Consider the following 20,655-nt stretch of genomic DNA (forward strand, 5'->3'; position numbering starts at 1 on the left):
GTTAAAAGGGCAATGAAGCTAACTAGACTAGGAAGTTATGATTTTGATGGTTTGTATGAACGGTTCTCAAATGAAACTTCCATTACGAATTTCGCTTCAGTAGACTTTCTAGTAGATAAAGTAGAATTGGTCTATCAACAGCTTTATTATTCTTGAAAAAACAATGATCAAACATGATTGAGAGATGACAAGGTGAATGGTTAACAAAACTGTTGTCCAACTTAGGCCAAATATAGAAGTGAAAACACGAATTTTGGTAAAAGAAAATCATCTCTCACTCTCCTTCGCTCAAAGATAAGTGCAAGACGTGCTCTGCTTCCTTCAGGAATAATCTGGCGAGTTGCTTTTGCCCTTTTCTATATACTATACTTGACCACCTGTTTCTGCTCATGAATTTGTAATGGCCTGATTCATCCGTATCCTTGCTGCAGAAATGCAAAAGAAACATAAATGTGCATGATTTCCTCGATGAAAAATGATGACTGGAAGTTCAAAAAAGCAAGATATCAAGCAAGGTGATGGAGCCATGGAGGGGAAACTACTTGGAAAGTTTAGTGAATACGTAAGTAATAAACAAATCAGCAAATGCAGCAGTTCACCTAGATAATAGGATAAACCTAATCAATCTCATACCTTTCACACTGTTCAATGCTTTTCACATCCTGGGCCTTTTCAAGCAGCTCGGTATCACAGTCTTCAGTTCCAGAATTTTCTTCAAGATTCATCACCCTTGTACACAGAAATTAAATTTAACGAGTTATGACAGATCCGAGTCTTAAGTCTTCAAGATTATATTTTATGAATTTAATTATATGGATTTCAGTGGTTACTTAGTTTGAAGAAGATCAAAAAGCAATTGTAGAGCTCCAGAATCTCCACAAGCCTCCCATACTGCTGTTCTAACTTCTGTATCTGTTGGTTGCCTCACCCCTTCAGACCCTACAAGCTTTTAGGCAAAAGCAAAAGGTTCAGCAATGAAAACTTGACATATTTTTAATCCAATTAACAGAAACATGTTCTGTCTCCTGCCATAAATGATTAAAGCTCTAATAACAAGGAAGCATATAATCCCAGGTAATCTTGAATACATTAGACTTTCTTCGACAGATATTCATTTATGACAGCAGGGTTGCTGGAATGGCAGCAGCATTTGATGGTCGAATGATGATCATTTTTAGGCCCAACTGGTAGAATATGCAAATTTAAAAACCCGCCTTCAATTACTCCTTTTTAATAGATCCATAATTTCTTAGTTAGATGACATATCTAATATTAAATGAAAAGGAGAGCATCAATCTACTGATTCTTCTGTATTCATCTTTAATATTAAATGAAAAGCAGAGCATTCTTAGTTGGATGATATCTTTAATATTTAATGAAAAAGAGAGCATCAATCTACTGATTCTTCTGTATATCTGAAATTGAAAGTTGGATGATATCTTTAATATTTAATGAAAAAGAGAGCATCAATCTACTGATTCTTCTGTATATCCGAAATTGAATGCAGCTAATTAGAAGAAAACAAAAACAATCCTGAAACAAGTAACCTTATACAGTATACTTTCTTCAGACCAGAGATTCAAAGAACCCATTCACTATACTACAATGTTGATGGAATAGCAGCATCATTTGAAAACTATTTTAAATTAATTGCTCATAGGAGCTGAAAAACAAAGTATCAAATAATTGAAAAGATGTCTCTGAAGAGAAGAGAAACCGTACCTCTTCAAGAAATGAAGAAGCCTTAAACAGCTCATCTTCCTGCATGGCTATGGTCCTCAATGTAGTTAAAAATTCCTCAGGAAAGACCAGCTTATTTACATAGGACGGCATCCTGCGCTGACCACTCCAACTGAAGCTGCAAATTTTCTCTGCTTTTCCCTTACCATTGTCATCATTACTTGCTGTGCCTGCTGGGAAAAGGCCATGAGCCAGCAAGCGTTTAGGTAAAAGACACCGCATTTCAGCTTTCTGTAATGGAAACCAGTTTTATCAGCAACACAAATTTATTTTGTAAGTGGAAACAGCAGGAGACGTAACTCCCTGGATGTGTTAAATAACTTTTAAAGTTCCAAATTCACTTGAATAAAAGCAAAGAAACACTATCGATAAAAAAAGAAGGTCGAGAAATGCTGACCTGTGCTTCAAGAAGCTGCATTTTGGAGTCAGCAAAGGGAACATTCTGAATTGCCTCTACAGGATAATGGACCTGCATACGTTACACATGCAAGTTCTCAAACTTGATCCATTCATTACAATATGCTGCCAACATCTAGCATAAAATATTGTCCTAACAGAACAAGAACAACATCGGAGTTGCAAAATCCACTTGAACATCCAAAATATCACAAGTTAATTCTTTTGCTTGAGCTGTGCTTAAATATAGTCACATTGACAACTGGCCACAAATAAAAAGTGCACAAGCAACAAAAATTCACAAAAGTGGCATTACCATAAGATATTCATCCGGATTGTTATCAATGACAAATCCATAAAGGTACAGTAACTCCTGCATCAAGGCAAAGTAATTCCTGTCACTTGAATGGGTAATTGAAGCTTCAAAGATGGTAGTGTAACATCATTCCAAAAAACGCACCCCAGTTACGAAGAGCAACATGTATTGTGAGCAGAAGAAAATCTAGACAAATGACAGGTAGCTGGAAGATATAATGCTCCAAATAAGAATATTTTGATTTATGCACCACAGAGAAGCAGGAATGGAGGCACACTAACTTCCAATACAAGGATTCATGGAGACAATACTTTTCTGAGATGAAAAATTTAAACACTATATGTGATTCGAATCGTCAGCATAATTCATACAGTACCTATCCATAATGTTAAAAAAGGATTTGCATGGCTCATAATCAAACAAAACCGGAGACAATACTTTTCTGAGATGTAAATTTTAAACACTATATGTGATTCGAATCATCAGCATAATTCATACAATACCTATCCATAATGTTAAAAAGGGATTTGCATGGCTCATAATCAAACAAAACTCATATGAATGATAAGCAAGAAAACAGAAATCATAGCAGGCAACTCAACATAAAGGATGCAATAGCAAAACTAGAGTGAAACAGTAGATCAACAAGTTAAAAGAAGGTTTCCCCGGATGAGTGTAAGCATTCCCACGCTAAATGATTGTGCCAAGGTCATGTACAATGCGAAGTTAAATTGCTAAAGACATATTTGCTAAAAAGAAGTGTCCCCATTGAGTTAAAAGAGGTTTCGACACAATAATTACCATTTCCTGTCCAGTTTAGAAAGATGAATCCAGATTATGCTCCCAGGCACTATATAGCATAGCTAAATGCAATATCTCAACAAACTAATCATCTTGACATAATAAAGAGGTGTCAAGAGTTGGAAGAGAAAAACACAATTAACAAATACCTAGGCACGTCCTCTGAGTGCCAAAAGGAAGTACCTCATTTCCCTTGTTGCCATAGCTGATGGTAACTTCTTTCTCCATTTGGAAGGGAGTTTTTTCAGCTTTCCGAGTGAGATGGGCAAAAATGTCATGAGAAAAACAAGAAATCTCTATAGTCAGACATAGTTAAATTCATAAAGTTCAGACCATCAGCTACTCATGTTTGATTTTAAATTAACAAAAGACTTAGGCACTAATATACAAATAATCCTCTTGGAACCGTTAAGAATACTACCAGAAAGAAGGTACATGGAGTGAGGAACTCCAGCAGTCATTCCTGTTCCATCAACCTCCCATGTTGCCACCGCCTTCAGATCTAAACAGTCATGTTCAACCAAATGACAAATAACACATAGAATGTCACTTCACTATGACAGATAATAAGGAAAAAAAATTAATTTTTATTCAAGTAAACTCAAACAACATACTAGTTAAAGATAATTGGAATTACTAAACAACTGGCATACCATGGTTGCAAAAATCAATGCCAGGAACAAGGCCCTCCACCCAGACAGTCTCATTGAACTGGCCATCAACTCCAGGAACCTTGGATCCTGATATAAGAAGTGCCTTAGCTTAGTTTGATAGGAACAAGAACATGCACCAGCAATTCCTTGATTCAAGTAGCTAATCAGGAGAGATAATGATATCATGGAGAACTAAAAACTGAAAAAAATTACCATACTTTCTTCATCCTTCCTGTCAGTCAAGTCTCCAGCAGAAATATCACTATGGGAAACCCCAGAGTCAATGCTAAGTGAAGACTGACTGTCCTGATCCTCTTGAACTTGTGGAAACACATAAGAACGTGGAAAGGGAATGTTCAAAGCACGTGCCCAAAATACTGAATTTGCCCTAGCATGATGGAAAGAGTGCAAAATTAGCCAGCAAAAGTGGTAGGAACAAGAGTGGGTTTATGTCAAGGAAATGCCAAGGCATAATACAAAATATCCAACAAAAAGAAGTAATTTGGAAGATACTTACCAAAGGAAATCTTCAAAACACACCTCACTGGCAAAAGAAGCAATAACAAATATCAATTTTTTTGTAGAAGATGATGCCATTCTTAACTCACATTGAGTGTAATAAGTTTACCATTTGTGTGTCTAAATGCCTATGATAGCCCAGTTATGCACTTATGCTCAACCAGGAAAATATGAAGAGTTAAGTAGTAATTGCCAATTTGTAACCAGAGCTCCTAGCTCTGGGGGTTGGGTGTTATATTTTTCATCAATCAACCAAGGTTCAAACTTCAGTACCAATAACAACAAACAAAAAATAATTAGCCAATTTGGAAGCTGAGCTTACCTTTCTAAATCCCCATCTAGAATTAGAAGTTTCTGCACCAAGCCCTTCACCTTGTCTTCATACATAGACAACAACCTTTTTCTCTGCAATGTATAGGTATGTCTTTCATCAAGTTATATGGAGTCCAGGTCAAGGCACAATCATTCAAACCAAAATATACATGAAATATCAATCCCATGAATTATACAAAAGTCCAATATCAAACCACCTAGAATTAGAAACGATGTTTTGTAATTTAGGTTAACAGTAAAGGTAAGATCAAGTGTTCAGATAAATCAATAATCACCACATAATTGGAAGCACCAGCATGCTTTAGGAATCATTATAATCATCATCTTGAAATAAGTTGAGGAGATCAGTAGCATCGAAGTGGCAGTAGATGCTTTGATATTGTAGGTGAAACTATAAGTTGTGACAGCCTGACAGAACCTATCTTCTTGAACTGACACCATTATATACAGTGTCATACATAACCCAACTATCCAATCAGTGTAACACAGGACATGCAAAAACATGTGTGACCTGTAATTCAGTTGCCCGATATAGTGTTGTCCCCTTCAACTCCAAAAGCTCATCATCAGTAAACCAGAGTGGATTTCCAAAGGTGGTGGGAAGCATGTCAAGGTACCTAATACAATGTAAACTGAATAAACCCAAACCACCCTGAAAAAAAAAATTCTAACCCAAAAATAAGCAAGTGTAATCGATGCATACGGTTTCCAAGACGAATTATTTCGAAGGCGCTCTAACATTAGAAATAGAATCATCAAAAACCTGTCATCAACTTCTCCTTCTTCGAACATAGATCTACACTCAGGTCCAATAAAGGGATCTTGTAACACTCTCATAGGAGTTATTGCTAGATCTAGTGGAACAACAAGTAGAACCCCTGCATTTTTCCAAGAAAGTTTCCGAGTAAAATCATTCAATTCAAACATTTTCACAATGACAATATATAAATATAAATATATATATATAAGAAGAAAAGAATCTTTATTCTTTATTTTACTAGTATTCTTTCCACATAGCAACCAAAAATTCATTTCCTTAACATGCCTGACAATAACGCCCAAAATTCCAGCCAAGTGCAAATATCAGCTAACTGCCACTTTGCTGAATACTGTAACATTTCAAGACATCATGATATCCAATAGCAATGCCAGCCTCACTGTATCAATTTACATTCATGTATAAACCTATTGCTATTAACCCCAGCCCCCCCGACAAAAAAATAAATAAAAAATAACCAATTCTTTTACTTCTGCATACTGAACTGTTCAGCGTTCTACTCCAGTACAAAAAACCAAAGTTACTTAATTTTACTGATACTTTACTAGGGAAAAGGAATGAGTTTATTTACAAAAAAAGCCACCTTTTTCAATCAACAACCAGTCCGTATAACGCACAAATATGAATGTAGAGATTGATGAAAAGGTTTTGATTACCATCAGAGACATCATTAGATGAAAACACACCAAAGCCTTTATTTTGACCACAGTATTTGATGTTGCACCCTCTTAGTTCAACCTTGTTAACCTGAATTCAAACAAACACACCTGAATTCAAACAAACACATCCCACATAAAAAATAAAATAAAGGCAAACACAAAGAGAAATGTCATGTTATATATATATATATAAACCGGAAACAAAAAGGTAAGAAAGAGGGTTGCTTGAGTATTGATTTGCCTGGAGCCATTGAAGGAATCTTTCAAGTTTTGCTGCTTCTTCTTCACTGGCCATTGTTTGATTTGCTTAGGGGGGTTTTTGGTGGAAGTAGAAAACTCGAGGTTTATGCGGTTTAAAACGATGGAACGGAAAATAAGCAAACGAGCACGCCGTGCTGAATAGACGAGTGTCGTTATGACGACACACGTCGTTTTGGCCTTGGTAGGTCAGCCTTCATGATTAGTGAGCGACGCGTTGTTCGCATTGTGCAGGGATGAGGATAATTTTTGTCAACATAGTTAAATTTCAAGATGCTAGCTCCGTTGTGAGTCAAATATAATTTCTGGCAAAGCAATTTTCACTCAAAACTCAAAGCATATTGTGTTTAAGGTATAAGCTGTATGTTCTGACAGCAAGAAGTTAAACAGGACTAGGTATTGTTTCGTTGGTCAATTGCAGAAATTTTCTCCAATTCCAATATATATTTATCTTTCAAATCAAGCTATATTTCCTTTTTGTATAGGTATTTTTGCTTTTTTCGAGTAGAATTTTTAACTTGATAAACTATGTACTATAACGAGTCTTCGGTAAAATTATTGTTTTGATAATAATGAGGTTGGAATTTATTCAACGGTATCTTGAAAAATATATTTTAAATTATTTTTTTTTATTCAAATAGATTCCATCATCCCCAAAGACAAAGGTTAAAATATAAATAACATATTCTTAACTTATCAAAATAAAATATTTATGATTTATTATAATAACTATAAAGCCCAAGATTCTTAATATTTAAAAAGATAGTGGCTAAGTAATTGGTTGAATTTAAAAATAATAAATATAAGAGTTTATTAAACTCATATGTGTTTAGGTTTAGCGCTTAATTGATTATATAAATAGTAGATTTGACAGCTTGTTAGCTCTATATATATCAAGGCTCAGCACTCGGCTGAACCCAAAGATATTAAATCATTATCGTATCTTTAGTTACCTTTTCATAAAAAAGATTCCGAGCAAAAATATAAAATTATTGATCCATCATATCTATACAATCCAAGTGAATCTTTTAGTGATCATGAGATTTTTCTTGGATTAAGCTGATCAAGTTGCATCATTCGACAAACAGTTATTTTCTCATTAATAAGTTGGGAGTTTTTATATGTTTTACTAAAATTTCAAACCAATCCTTTAAATATGAACCTTCAAAAGGTCTTGTAAAATTGTTTGTTACATGGATAATGGGTTTTTGATATCTTGTTATTGTTAGCATTTGTTAAAATTGTATCTGTATACATGACTGGTGAGAAAGACATTAACATATGTAACAATTAATCTTCTCATATTGGTCACCTTAAGGTGCTATTTAATTTTTGACATGTATTTCATTACCATATGCTATTATGTTTAATACATGCACGCATGTGTGTGCGTATTTGTTCTAATCTTTATATTTATAAATAGATAAGTTATATATTAAATGTTATTCTCTTATTGAATTGGTTGAACTCACCCTTTTATTTTTAATATTATTTTAGATTTTTAGTTTTTGTTGGCAAGTGAATTTTATTAAGTGTTTATGTTTTTTTAGTTTTGATCGATATGCCTTACTTGTTTCACAAGACTTTCCTTTTATTTTTTATTTGACATGTTAGACACTTTAAAATTAAGTTAGGTTTAGACTAAACTTTAGGTTTAAGTTCATGGGGCCATATCACGGGTCTTACACATATGACCCTATAGTGAGTTTAATAGGTTATCACAAGTTGATTTATGTTATTTTGTTGGGCATTTTTTTCCAATTGAATTTTATTTTTATTTTATCTTTTAACTTTGGGTTTATTGAAAATTAAATTTTATATTTTATTTTATTTTATCTACTTTCTATAGATTATCCTAAACTTTTAACTTAGATCATAAGTTTAGTAGACTATCTACGTTGGTTTTTTATGTTATTTTTTAATTGAATATTTTTTTAAATCGGGCTTCATAATTTTTTTATTTGCTTTATATGGTATTATTCTAGTCTAATAATTTAAATTACGAGTTTGACAGATTGACTTGATTTATTTTTTAGGTCTTTTTTAACTAATTACCTTTTCAATTTCATATTTTAACAACTCAATCTTCTTCCTTTTTATTTATTTTTTTCAATCTCATCCTCAAATATTAAGTTGTTTGGAAATTGAGCTTTATATTTTTTTTTATTTGTTTTCTATGGGATCATTCATATCTCATAACTTAAGTTGTAGGTTTGATAGATTAACTCAAATTGAATTGGATAGATTTCCCCCCTTTTTAATTTACTTATTTTTAAATTTTACCATTCAATATTGAATTTATTAATAATTGACCTTGATTTTTTTTAAAAAAAATATTTCTATAAATATATCACAATGTCATAACCTATGTTATAGAATTAATAGGTTAATCTAAGGTTGATTTAATATGTCACTTCTCAATATTTGAAAAATAATATCATCTAGTATGCTACTGTATCAATATTTTAAAAAGATATCAAATGTCATCTAGTATATATCATTTTTCAAGCTCATGATTAAATTTTTTTATTGAAAAATGCATTAGTAATATTTGAATTTTTTATGTTTTTAAAAAATTGATCTAACCTAAACATGAGCCAAAACATGAGCCAGTAATCTAATTGATTAATTATATTACATGGAAATTGTATCAATTAGATCAATTCAACTTTTTGGAGACCATATGGTCTTTTTAAATCTAAAAAATAAAAAATCTACGTGGTTCTCATATTTGAGAGTAAAGAGTAATTAATAAGAAGCATGAAGAAACCAATATACGTTAGCCTTAGTTTACCGTGAATTACAATGGTTACATGATGTGATTGTGTTAAAAAATTCACATGAGTAATTTTGTTGCACAATGAAATTACTTGTTTACCTCTAAAAACAAAAAAATAATAATTTAACTTTGGTTTAAGAGCTTTTTTGATATTTTATAATATTTTAAATAATTAAATTATTTGGTTACCTTTAAGAGTTAACAAAAAAAAAAAAAACTTGATCCACGATCTTTTCTAGATTTTTTTTTTGACATGCACTTTGTAACTACTTTACTTTATTTGGAATGAAAAATTTATATAATTGTTTTTCAGGAATATGTTGGTATTTTCCACTTTTTCCGTGATTATCATGTGATCTCATAAATGATTTGGTAGTTTGATTAATAAATAAATAATAAAAAATAAAAAATTACTATCGTATTTTTTTAAAAAATCAGCGGATGAGCTGCTTTGCTGTTTTTTCACAACACATATAGTGGCTCATAATAGGTAAAACCTAACTTCTTTTGTGTTTTTTTATTTGCTATGGCGGGGGCTACCTCTCCAAATGGCATGTTGACTTAATTTCTAGTGGTTTTACAACTATTAATTTTTTTTTCCCTTTGTTCATTGTTTTCCATCCATGTCTTTGCAACATTTCACAACAAAACCATCTAGTTTTTTTTTATATGGGATCTAGTATTTGTTATTTTTATTTTTATTTTCTTAACTTAAATTAACTTAATTAATTAAATTTGTTTTTTAATTTCATTCTACATTATTTTTTTTTCATTTTAAACTTGGCTCTCATTCATTTAATTGCAATTTATTTTATTTTGAATGGTTCTGGGAATTTTATTTTTATTATTTTGATTGGTATTTTTTAACTTTAACAAGTTTTTTAAATTGATTTTTTATTTATTTCATATTTCAATATTATATTGAGTTTTTTTATTCACCCTATATTCAAGATTTAATGAGTTGTGAATTTGAGGGATTAACCCAAATTTAAAGAATTTTACAAAGTTCGTATATTGTTTTTTTCCTTCAATTTTTTAAACTCATGTTTTTCAAATATTTGATTTAATAAGATACTGGGCTCTCTTTCTCTCTCTCTCTCTATATATATATATATGATTTTTCATTAATTTTTAAAATATTTAGGGTTTTTTTATATTTTATTTTTTGCTGGATTTAACTTTTTTTTAAAAAAAGTTTAAATTAAATTAAATTAATTACTCTATATTTATTTTTAAAAATACATCATCCAATATGTGATAATCTCCATTTATTTTAATATTTATTTAAGTATAAAAAAATATCTAACCCTAACAATGTCCAAAAAATCATTTTTTTAAGTTTATATTTTTTAAGTTTTATCTTTTAACATTTGATTTATTTAGAGATTAAATTTTTTTTTTCTATATTTTTTTTTTATTATAAAAATAATATGAATTATATTAAATTATATAGAAAAAATTTTAATCTCTAAATAAATAATTTTTTATTATTATAATTTTAATTATATTATTAAATTAATCTAGTTTAATAAAAATAATGAATTGTAGTCCAGATTTGTTTTTAAATGACTTGAAATTATTTGGCTCATCAAGCTTCGGATCGGTGATTCTGATGGGCCTTTCACCCTGGTTTGTGCCGAGACCTATTAACCCAATCACAAGCCCAGTATTAGTGATATCCGTTGGGCTCGAAAGTGGAGGTGCAAGTCTAGACACATTAACAACCCCCAAGTCTTCGTATTTAAGAGCCCATACCCCATCCTGCTACACCCTTAAAACCAGTTACCTGGCAACTGGCTTTACCCTTACAAGTGCTGAAAACTAAAAGAAAAGGAGAAAATAAAAAACACCATCGTTGTTCTATCGTGCCGCCGATCCTTATAAAACCTTGAATCGCTCGATCTATAACCCTATCCAATTAAGAGAAGAAGAAGAACGTCAGCAAGAAGCTCTCTCTCACTATATCAGGTTTGTCCGCGTATTTCTCTGTCGCTACGATCGCTCGGTCAATCGCCTCGTCTACCGCCACGATGTCGATGAAGACGGCGACCGGTTTCAATTATCAATGCCCTTGCTCGATTCTTAGGGTTTCATTTTTGGATTTCCTTTCGTTTTTATTATCGCTTGCTTCTGGATCTGCAATCAGATATCGTAATTGTGTTTTTAGGGTTAGAGATTTTATTTCAATTTGGGTTTCTCGAGATCGGTGATATCATTTATTCTGTGATCGTCATGACCAAGGGTGAATCAAGTAATTGCAGTTCAAGATTTAGGGTTTTTTATTATCTTCATGGACTTTGCATTAGCTTTAGTTTTGTGGAGAAATCAACCAATTCTGGACGGAATAACGCGGAATCAGATTCAAACGTTGGATTTTGGGATGATTTTGTTATGCTTTCTTCGGTTCTGGTTAGGTTTTTCAGTGGTCGTGGTCTGACAATAGTGAAAGACTGGCTTTTTAATTCGTGTGTAGATTCTGTTTCGATCGGTATTGTTTATTTGCGTTCTGTTTCTATTCTATAGCATGGAGATTAAGACCTTGACTGTTCGTAATCACACACGAGTTGGAGGACGAGGTGGAGGATCTGCAAAAAATAATGCTGTTTGCTATTTTTGGAAAGAAGGGAAGTGTAACAGAAATCCATGTAGGTTTCTGCACACAGATTTCCCAGCCCCGAACGTTTACCATAGAAATTTCAAGCAGTCTCAAGCTTCAAAGCACCAACTGAAGAAGAGCCTAAAGCATGCGTTGGGTGAAAATACTAGAGGTGGTTCGCTAGAAGATAAAAGCAATAAGAGCAGACCCGGTTTTAATTACGAGGACTTGCCAAGGAAGTTCCCTCTATATATTGCTAAGAATTGGTCCATTTTGAAAACTGGAAGCCATGGACTGGAAGGTATAAACAATCAGGAGAGCACCTGCCCTGGTTCTGAGGATCTACTGAGGAAGTGCCTCGACCATAAAAATGTGTTGGTTTTATCCGCTGGAGGTGGTGGTTCTGAAGATAGAACTGCTCTGAATTGCAATGTTTCTGCCACTGAGTCAGAAGGTCTAAAGAGGATAAGAGTACACAAGTACATTGAAGATAGCCCAAAAGATACAGTGATTTCGACTACTGAAGGTTCTGTGCCCAAAGTTGAAATTCCTCAGAAGGACCAACAAAAGGCTTGTGAGCGGTGGATGTCAGACAGTTGTGTTGAAGGCAAGGGGTGCCAGTACTTGCACTCGTGGTTTCATGGGGCAGGGTTTTCGATGTTGGCAAAGCTCAGCGGGCACAGTGAGGTAATTGTTGTGATAACTTGTTTGCTCTCGGGATGTTATTCTGTTTTGTGTTTTACAATCACCAGTACTTGAGTGTGAAAAAATTGTGCTTGATGCCTTAATGTAAAGATGTTTCCTTTGAAGCAGAGTTATGTTACTATCACAAATCCGTTTACCTGAGATTTTGACTAAACAATGTGTTTATTGCTGTTAAATGTGAAAAGAAAGTTACATTGTAGCTTACGTTCAGGAATTTATTTTGTTTCAGTCCTTTTGAATCTCATCATTAAACTGGTAGAGGCAATATTTTTTGTTGGCTGATGTTTATTTATGGCTATATTTTGCATGTCAGGCGGTCTCGGGTATTGCGCTTCCTTCAGGATCTGATAAACTTTATTCAGGCAGCACTGATGGAACAGTACGTGTTTGGGATTGCTGTACTGGTCAATCTGTCAGGGTGATGAATCTCGGTGATGTTATTGGATCTTTGATCAGTGTGGGCTCATGGGTTTTTTTTGGCATGCCAAATGTTGTTAAGGTTAGCTTACACCTTAATTTGAGTACTTCATGCTAGTTGGTTATGGTTCTGAGCTGAAGGGGCCTTTGTATATGTTCTTGCAGGCATGGAACATTCAGACAGAAGCTGACTTTAGTCTTTATGAGCCGGTTGGGCAGGTTTATGCAATGACAGCTGCTTGCAATATGCTCTTTGCTGGGGCACAGGTAATTAGCGTGATCACCATCCAGGATTTTGCTAAAGTGATCTATGTTTTGTCACTCTCAGCACGCTGTTTCTCAAATCAACGTTTGATTGTCAGGGCATTGATTCATTTAAGCTGATTCTAGAGCACCAGCTATCTGTTTGGTTGTTCTTGTTTTATGTTCTTCAATGTAAGGGAATGACACTATTATAGTCTGAGTTGTTTGGTCCATGCTTTCATAACCAGTTACACACATGGGCTGTTAGTTTTTTTCTTTTTTTCCTGTACAGCTTCCAGTGTAGAATCTTGTATGTAAAATAAATTCTATTTAATTTCTTGTTTTTCAGAACGGTGTTATTTTGGCTTGGAAAGGTAGTACAGAGAGCAAAAATCCTTTTCAATTGGCTACATCTTTGGAGGGCCATACAGGTGCCGTGACCTGTTTGGCTGTTGGAGCCAAGTGGCTATACTCTGGTTCCGCGGACAGTACGATAAGGGTAGGCATCATTATGGTTTTTCTATCCTTTTATTTTACACCCAGTACTGATTTAGTGCCGAAGATAGCTTTTATTGCTATTCATTGACTATCCTTTACACACAAAAATGGTAATTGGATCATTTGAAAATTAAAATGATGGGGTGAATTATTCTGCTTTCTTGCAAGCAATCTCACCGTAAGTGGGTTAATGTTTGAGGGTCCATTATTTAGAGTAATCTTGATGCTAATAATTCTTTGGTTCCTAAGAAATTACACACATTTTAATTTATGTTCATTTTTTCTCTTAATGTGCATGAAGATTATATGTTTGTTTGTTTGATTTTTTTAGGTGTGGGACCTTGATGCTTTACAGTGTATTTATACACTGAATGGGCATGCTGATGCTGTGATGTCCCTTATTTGCTGGAATCAGCATCTCTTGTCATGTTCATTAGATCAAACAGTAAAAGTCTGGTTTGCTTCTGATGAGAGCCATTTCGAAGTGATCTATACACATGACGAGTATCATGTAAGTTAATCTTTCCAACAATTCTTTTAGTCTGTTGTCACTCTCTTGGCTTTTCTATTTACAAAAAAAGTAAATTCTCTGGTGGCTGCCTCCCAAAATTCAAGTGGAAGCACCTGTGAAATATTTGAACATGTTTCTAATGTCACTGTTTTCATGCATGCTTGTGTGAGATGGTCTGCCTTGTTCGTGTAACATCTTATTTTGAATACGTGTATTGAACTAAGTTGATTGAATAGATAATCTCTACGGTCCTTTCAACAAATCAATTTTTGAACTAAGTTGATTGAATAGATAATCTCAACGGTCCTTTCAACAAATCAATTTTAACTCATACGGACATGCAAATCAATTCAAACTAAGTGAACTTTATTTGAGGTGTGATTGGATTGTGACTCAATGCCGGCATCCCCCTAAATAACCTACCCTGCAAAACATGATCCAAAGACACTATGATTAATCTGGCTCTGAAGGTAAGGTTAATGCGGCTTAAACAAACACATTTGTATGATGGATAACCCATGTTTATTTGCTATGCTAGCACTTGACAAGTCAACATCTTTCTTGGTGGTACCTGTTTCTAATTGTTTTTTTCATGTTAATAATTTTACTGAACTAGCATGGATTTTTTATGGCCTTATTACAGGGTGCCCTTGTCCTCTGCGGGGTAAATGATTCAGCAACCAAACCAGTTCTGTTATGCTCTTGCAATGACAAGTCTGTCCGCCTATATGAGCTACCATCGTAAGTGTGCTTCATTTGCCGCTTCCAGTCGATGAATATTCTATATCTTTGGCACCCCATGTGATTTGTATATCTGTATCTGTCCTTTCTTGATTCTAGGTTTAGTGAGAGGGGCAGGATCTTTTCAAAACAAGTAGTCAGAACAATTCAAGCAGGTCCGGATGACCTATTTTTCACCGGGGATGGAACTGGTTTGCTGAACGTGTGGAAATGGTCTGAACACACAGTGGCTTCATAAGGAGCGTATATTTTTTCTATAGCTGCCTGACCTGTAAAATTTGGTTGCCCCAAATTCTGTTTTTGTATAGAGTTTGAACGGATTGATCGATAGAAAAGCTTCTCTGTAGCTTTTCCAAAGCTACATAAGAATCCATCTCTGTATTCATATTGTGGGTTCTGGAAGTAATTTTAGAACTCGAACAAAGTGTGGTTAATTATCTTGATGATCTCTCTAGCAATGGAAATTCTCTTATTGCCACCTTTCTTTCTCTCTTTCTATATTATTGAACGTGAAACCTGGTTATCATATCTTTTAATCGTATTAAAACATTTTTCCTTGCAGTTCAATTGTTTAACATTGTGTTTCTAATTAGCCGAAGGCTGTGGATTCGAGTTTTGGGGGATCGATATTTTCTTTTTATGCGAGAGATAGCTTGTCGGTTCACGCGGTTCCTGAGCCTTTTTCTTTCCCTTGATTTCTTTCTATTTCATTTTTTATATCAAATTTTTATTGAATTTTATTAATCAATATTAAATTTTTTAGTATTAAGTTTATTGTAAATCAATTTTTATATTTTTTATTGTATGATAAAATTAAAAAAATAATTTAATCTAGTAGAGTTTATAATCTAGTTGTGGAATGTATAGGATGAATCTAGTTTTTTATTCTTTTTTTTTTTAATTTATTATATTATATTGGGATAATTTTTATATAATTTAATTTAAAACTTAAATTAAACAAAAAATTTGATTATAATTTTTTTAATTTGAATTGTTATATCAAGTTTAGCAACAATACAGAAAGTTTTATATAATGTGAATATAACATTTTTATATTTCAAATTATTGTCTAAGCCGGAATGATAACATAAGAAATAATCTAATACTATACTAAAAACATTAAAAGACTCGAGGTAAAATCAACTGCTTACTATAAACCAGGTTATGTCCAAATAATTCATACAATTTAATCTCAAATTTGGGCTAAGCAAAACATCATGTCTAGACTTTTTAAGTTGAAACCGTTATACTAAATTTAATGACAGTCAAATTTTTTTTCTATGATCCAGGTATTGATTGCATGGGAAATAACTAACACTATACTAAAATCATTAAAGAAAAAATTGAGGTGAAATCAACAGCTTGCACTGTTTATATAAATAATAAAATAAGTTTTCTTTGTTTTTTAGCTTTTTATTTTTTTTATCACTTTATATATAGTTGATTTTGAATTAAAATATATAATTTATTTTAGTTTTTTTTTAAATTATCACAATTTCAAATAAAAATATTAATATTTAATTAATACTTGATTTTATAATTTTATAATTTTATTATTATATAATTAAGTATAAAATAATAAAAATAAAGTTATTAAACATAATTAAATCCATGATCCGGCTAGATTTATTTCTTACATTCAACTTTATATATATATAACCCACGGGTGGATTTGATTATAATTCGTGCTCTTCGTCCGAAGTTATTCTCCATTTTTTAACAGTTTGATTGGGAAAGAAGTGAATGGAGGGCATGGAAGGGAGAGAAATGGAGATTAATGATATCTTTATCTTGTTTGGGAAGTAAATTTCGAATGAAGGGAAAAGAGGAGTGCAGGTTGGTTTTTAACTTCAAATTCTCATCCTCATATCGAGGGAAAATTGCTTTATAGTTTTTTTTTTATATATATACTTTATCTTTTTAATTCTTTTCAACTTTATTTATCACTTAATCCCTTGGCTTTCTAACTACAAGTGTAAAAAATTATTTAACTTCCACTGATTTTCTTTTATCCAAATAAAGAATGTATTCCTCCTCCATTAATCTCCTTATTTATCCAAACAAGAAAGAGGGAAAAAACATTTTCGAAGGCTGATGGGATATGCTAGCTTAGGCCAAACTGATACGATATTTCAAGTGGAGTTTTAAGCTGAAAAGTTCCTGTCTTGCATGGAGCGGTTTGCAAATTCACAAGTCACAGCTCCCGGAGAGAATAATGACTGTAGAATCTGGGAATATTGTCTGGTTTTGCAAGTAAATCCAACCCCAAAATTATACTATAATAAATAATAATTATAATTTAACCCCTCAATAATCCACTTCGTCAGGGGATGTTTAGGGTTTTAGTTTTTTAGAAAACTCAACCAAATCAGACATCATACAAGCATAAAAGTCGTTTTCCATAAAGAAGTCATTCTGGGGGCGAATCTTTGGCTCATCAAGAAGGTGAATCACGCAACACAATCGTGGCCATTTTGTCAAGTCCCCAGCAGCACCCACCTCCTCCATAAAAAACCGCCAAAACTGACTGACCCCTCTTCCTCACACCTCAATCGTGGCCCATCATCTCAACCTCCCATCTTTCTATAAAATCCCAAGGATCCCCACATCTTCTTTCTCCACACCCCTCTCTCTTTAATCCTCTCATGGCTTCCAAGGTCTCAAACAAGCCTATGTTTACATCAACGTCCATAGCTGATGCAGCTACGTGGTATTGTGCCCTAGTCCTTCTTGCCCTAATACTGTTTACTTCTTTAAGAGAAGCATCTCCCACATACGATGATGATCATCACCATGATATTGTTGCTGTCAAGGGCAATCATGTATTGGACCGACCGTGCGATGAAATTTATATTGTAAAGGAAGGAGAAACCCTTCACACCATCAGTGATAAGTGTGGTGACCCTTTTATCGTGGAGGAGAATCCTCATATTCATGATCCCGATGATGTTTTCCCTGGTCTAGTTATCAAAATTACTCCTTCAAGGTCTAGGAAATTATTGCTCTAGTTTTTGTTGATCATCCTTTTACACTAATTAATATTTAGTCTTCTTAGCTTCTTTCTTAATCTTAACTTCTGTTAATCTTCTCAGTTATCGGAACCGGATATATACATCTATATATTGTCACGTGAAAAATAGCCATCATTTAATTTTGATTTCAGATTTTTTTTTTTTTTTTGCTGAGGCTTCATGCGTAAATGTTTGGAGGTTTACGTACACGTCAATCAAGAAGAGCCCCCCCAATTAAGTTTATTGAACCAAGAAGAGATTTGAGAGTTTTTATCATTTAATTGAATTGCCAAGCTCAACATAGGGTTGTTATTGTTAGTTGCCATGGCGAGGAGTTAATCACGATTCTCAAAAATAAGAGGAGGGATTAGTCATCAATCGGATCAACGAACATTCTCTCTACTATAAAGTGGTTCGGCGTTAAAGAAAGGAAACTCCATGGCCATTTGTCCACCAACAATTGTAATTAGAAACAAAGAGTGTTGCAGAGACACGCAGCTTTTGTTTTTTGGCCTTTAAAATAAGTAGAGCTTGAACCCGCCAGGATTTTGCTTTCCAACTTGATCCGTTAAAGTTGATCTATATAGATCATGTAAATGGAAGACGTAAGATAACAACCAGTGGCTAGCTAGAGCTTAAATATCATTTAGGATCGTATCTATAGTGTTGAATATATATATATATATATATAGACCTAATTTTTTTAAAAAAAGAGAGGCTAAAATGAGGCCATTTGGTGCATTGACTGGCAATTTCAATGTGTTCTTTCAAATAATTGCCCATGGTAAGTAATTGGGTATGGACAAGAGACAATATGGATAACGTTAAAGATTAGAAGTACCCAGAAACGAAAGTGCTGTATGTTCTGAATTCAATATCGATCAGACGTTCGAGCACCCAAGCTTCCATAATCATCACTACCAAGAAAATAATAAAATATCACAAATTTAAAGGGTTTTAGTAATAATATATTATGTGGAACATTAATTTAAGGTGTGTTGGGGCGCTTTGCGTCTTCTTATAGAAACCCCACACGTTAAGATGAAACACCTTAATTGGTTCCTCATAGTCAAATTGGAAACTGGCATCACAAGTAAAGTGACACAAGGACATTGCACCAAGAATTAAAAGCAATATGAATGACACGAGCAAATTCCAAGCATTATTTTTTTGTTTTTGGTCACTAAGAATATCCATGAATGCTGCTTGGACTCGAGAGGTGGTGGGTGGGTGGGTGCTCTGTCACGTTCCTCCAGACGCATGAAAACTGACTGGAAATAAAAAATAAAAAAAGGTGGCAGTAAAACTGATCATCTCCAATGGGTTATCTTAATTTCTTTGACTGGGGTTATAAGTGGTCGTCTTTGTTTCTAATGATGCAAGTCCTGAAAAAACTGCAGGGTCAGAGGTGAAGACAATTAACTTTACGTGATGTCTTGTACAAAGTAAAATAAAATAAAATGAAGGTGAATGGTTATAGAAATAGAGATTGGGTTAATTTTTTAAAATAAAATAACATTAAAAAAAAGCAGGAAAAATATGGGATTCAAGTCATTAATTAGAATTAGTTCAATAATCTTGATTAATTAAATAATATAATAAAAAAATAAAAAAAATGAATTAATAGCCAATAAAATAAATAAACACTTGTCAATATTATAAAAATATACCCTCTAAATATTATTAAAATGTCTCAATTAATTTATTCAATAAAAAAAAAATTGAATAAAAATAAAATAACCTTCTAAGAAGAAAAATAAAAAAATAAAAAAAGAAACAGAATATAAGACAAGGAGAGAGAAAATAAATAAATTTTATTGGAGCTCAATCCTTGCCATGTCATGCACATAAGTCTAACCACCTAAAAGAAAGCGGTGCGATGCTTTCAATACTATCATGAAAAACAACGCTTGGTTATTGAAAAATACTACACACATCATTCAATAAGTATCGACACCTCTCATTCCCTAACACGTGGTGGATGTACGCGCTAACCATCTTTTGTTATATATATATAGTTAAAATACTAAATTTTCTTTTATTTACATTGATTATAATTAAAAAACATGATGAAATATGAAAACACACCTCAACACAAGTTTTTTTTTTCTTTTTAAGAGCAATGTAGTCCTTTAACTATGCTAGCAAGACATAAAAATCAGAACACCCCTCAACCTCAATTGTAAAAATTTTGCTATTAAGACTGTTAGTAATTTCAAAATGTTAAAAAATCTATTTGTCCCTAATCAATACAAGAATAACAAATGAACTATATAGAAAAGACTAACTAAATTACCCTTAACAGCTAGTTAAATGACTTTTTATAAGGGCAAAATAGTTATTATATTTTTTCATTCCACAATGCGATGAGTTTAGGGGCACAATGAAATGTCGATGGCTTTTTATTTTTTATTTTTACAAGAACAATCTTTTAAGGATATTATGGTTAATTTTTAAGAATATTTTATATATCTGTAAATTAAATGTTAATGAAAAGAAAATAATTAAATTATTAAAAATGATTGATGAGTAAAATTAAATTATTGTGATGTATATTTTGAATAATAAACAGAAATGAAGATATAAAATAATTTTTTTTAGAACAATTTTAATTATTTTAAAGTGAATTTTTGTACTTTTAAAACCCATATATATATTTATGTTTTCTGTAACTTATGTATCATTTGATTCTTGTCTTGAT

The 20,655-nt window shown here is 32.7% G+C and overlaps 3 protein-coding genes across 3 annotated transcripts; 2 read left to right on the forward strand and 1 right to left on the reverse strand.

The window, feature by feature from the left end:
• Positions 1 to 69: 69 nt before the first annotated feature.
• LOC105133260 (SET domain-containing protein) lies at positions 70 to 6,534 on the reverse strand. The gene is made up of 16 exons (XM_011037177.1): positions 6,437 to 6,534; positions 6,193 to 6,283; positions 5,462 to 5,636; positions 5,270 to 5,375; positions 4,748 to 4,830; positions 4,424 to 4,450; positions 4,125 to 4,294; positions 3,907 to 3,993; positions 3,675 to 3,755; positions 3,437 to 3,501; positions 2,453 to 2,509; positions 2,138 to 2,209; positions 1,723 to 1,971; positions 831 to 946; positions 634 to 729; positions 70 to 425 (listed from the first exon to the last, which is right to left on the reverse strand). The coding sequence occupies exons 1-16, from the start codon at positions 6,488 to 6,490 to the stop codon at positions 275 to 277; spliced, it is 1,680 nt and encodes a 559-aa protein (XP_011035479.1). The 5' UTR covers positions 6,491 to 6,534; the 3' UTR covers positions 70 to 274.
• Positions 6,535 to 11,027: 4,493 nt separating this feature from the next.
• LOC105133275 (zinc finger CCCH domain-containing protein 63-like) lies at positions 11,028 to 15,423 on the forward strand. The gene is made up of 8 exons (XM_011037203.1): positions 11,028 to 11,200; positions 11,756 to 12,515; positions 12,847 to 13,032; positions 13,116 to 13,217; positions 13,543 to 13,692; positions 14,023 to 14,202; positions 14,846 to 14,943; positions 15,043 to 15,423. Exons 2-8 carry the CDS (start codon positions 11,757 to 11,759, stop codon positions 15,179 to 15,181), a joined length of 1,614 nt encoding a protein of 537 aa, XP_011035505.1. The 5' UTR covers positions 11,028 to 11,200; position 11,756; the 3' UTR covers positions 15,182 to 15,423.
• Positions 15,424 to 17,588: 2,165 nt separating this feature from the next.
• On the forward strand, positions 17,589 to 17,951 carry LOC105138239 (uncharacterized). Its single transcript, XM_011044286.1, has one exon. It carries the CDS (start codon positions 17,589 to 17,591, stop codon positions 17,949 to 17,951), a length of 363 nt encoding a protein of 120 aa, XP_011042588.1.
• Positions 17,952 to 20,655: the final 2,704 nt, after the last annotated feature.

This window comes from Populus euphratica, unplaced genomic scaffold, assembly GCF_000495115.2.
Source record: "Populus euphratica unplaced genomic scaffold, PopEup_1.0 scaffold2.1, whole genome shotgun sequence".
Classification (NCBI taxonomy): Eukaryota; Viridiplantae; Streptophyta; class Magnoliopsida; order Malpighiales; family Salicaceae; genus Populus; species Populus euphratica.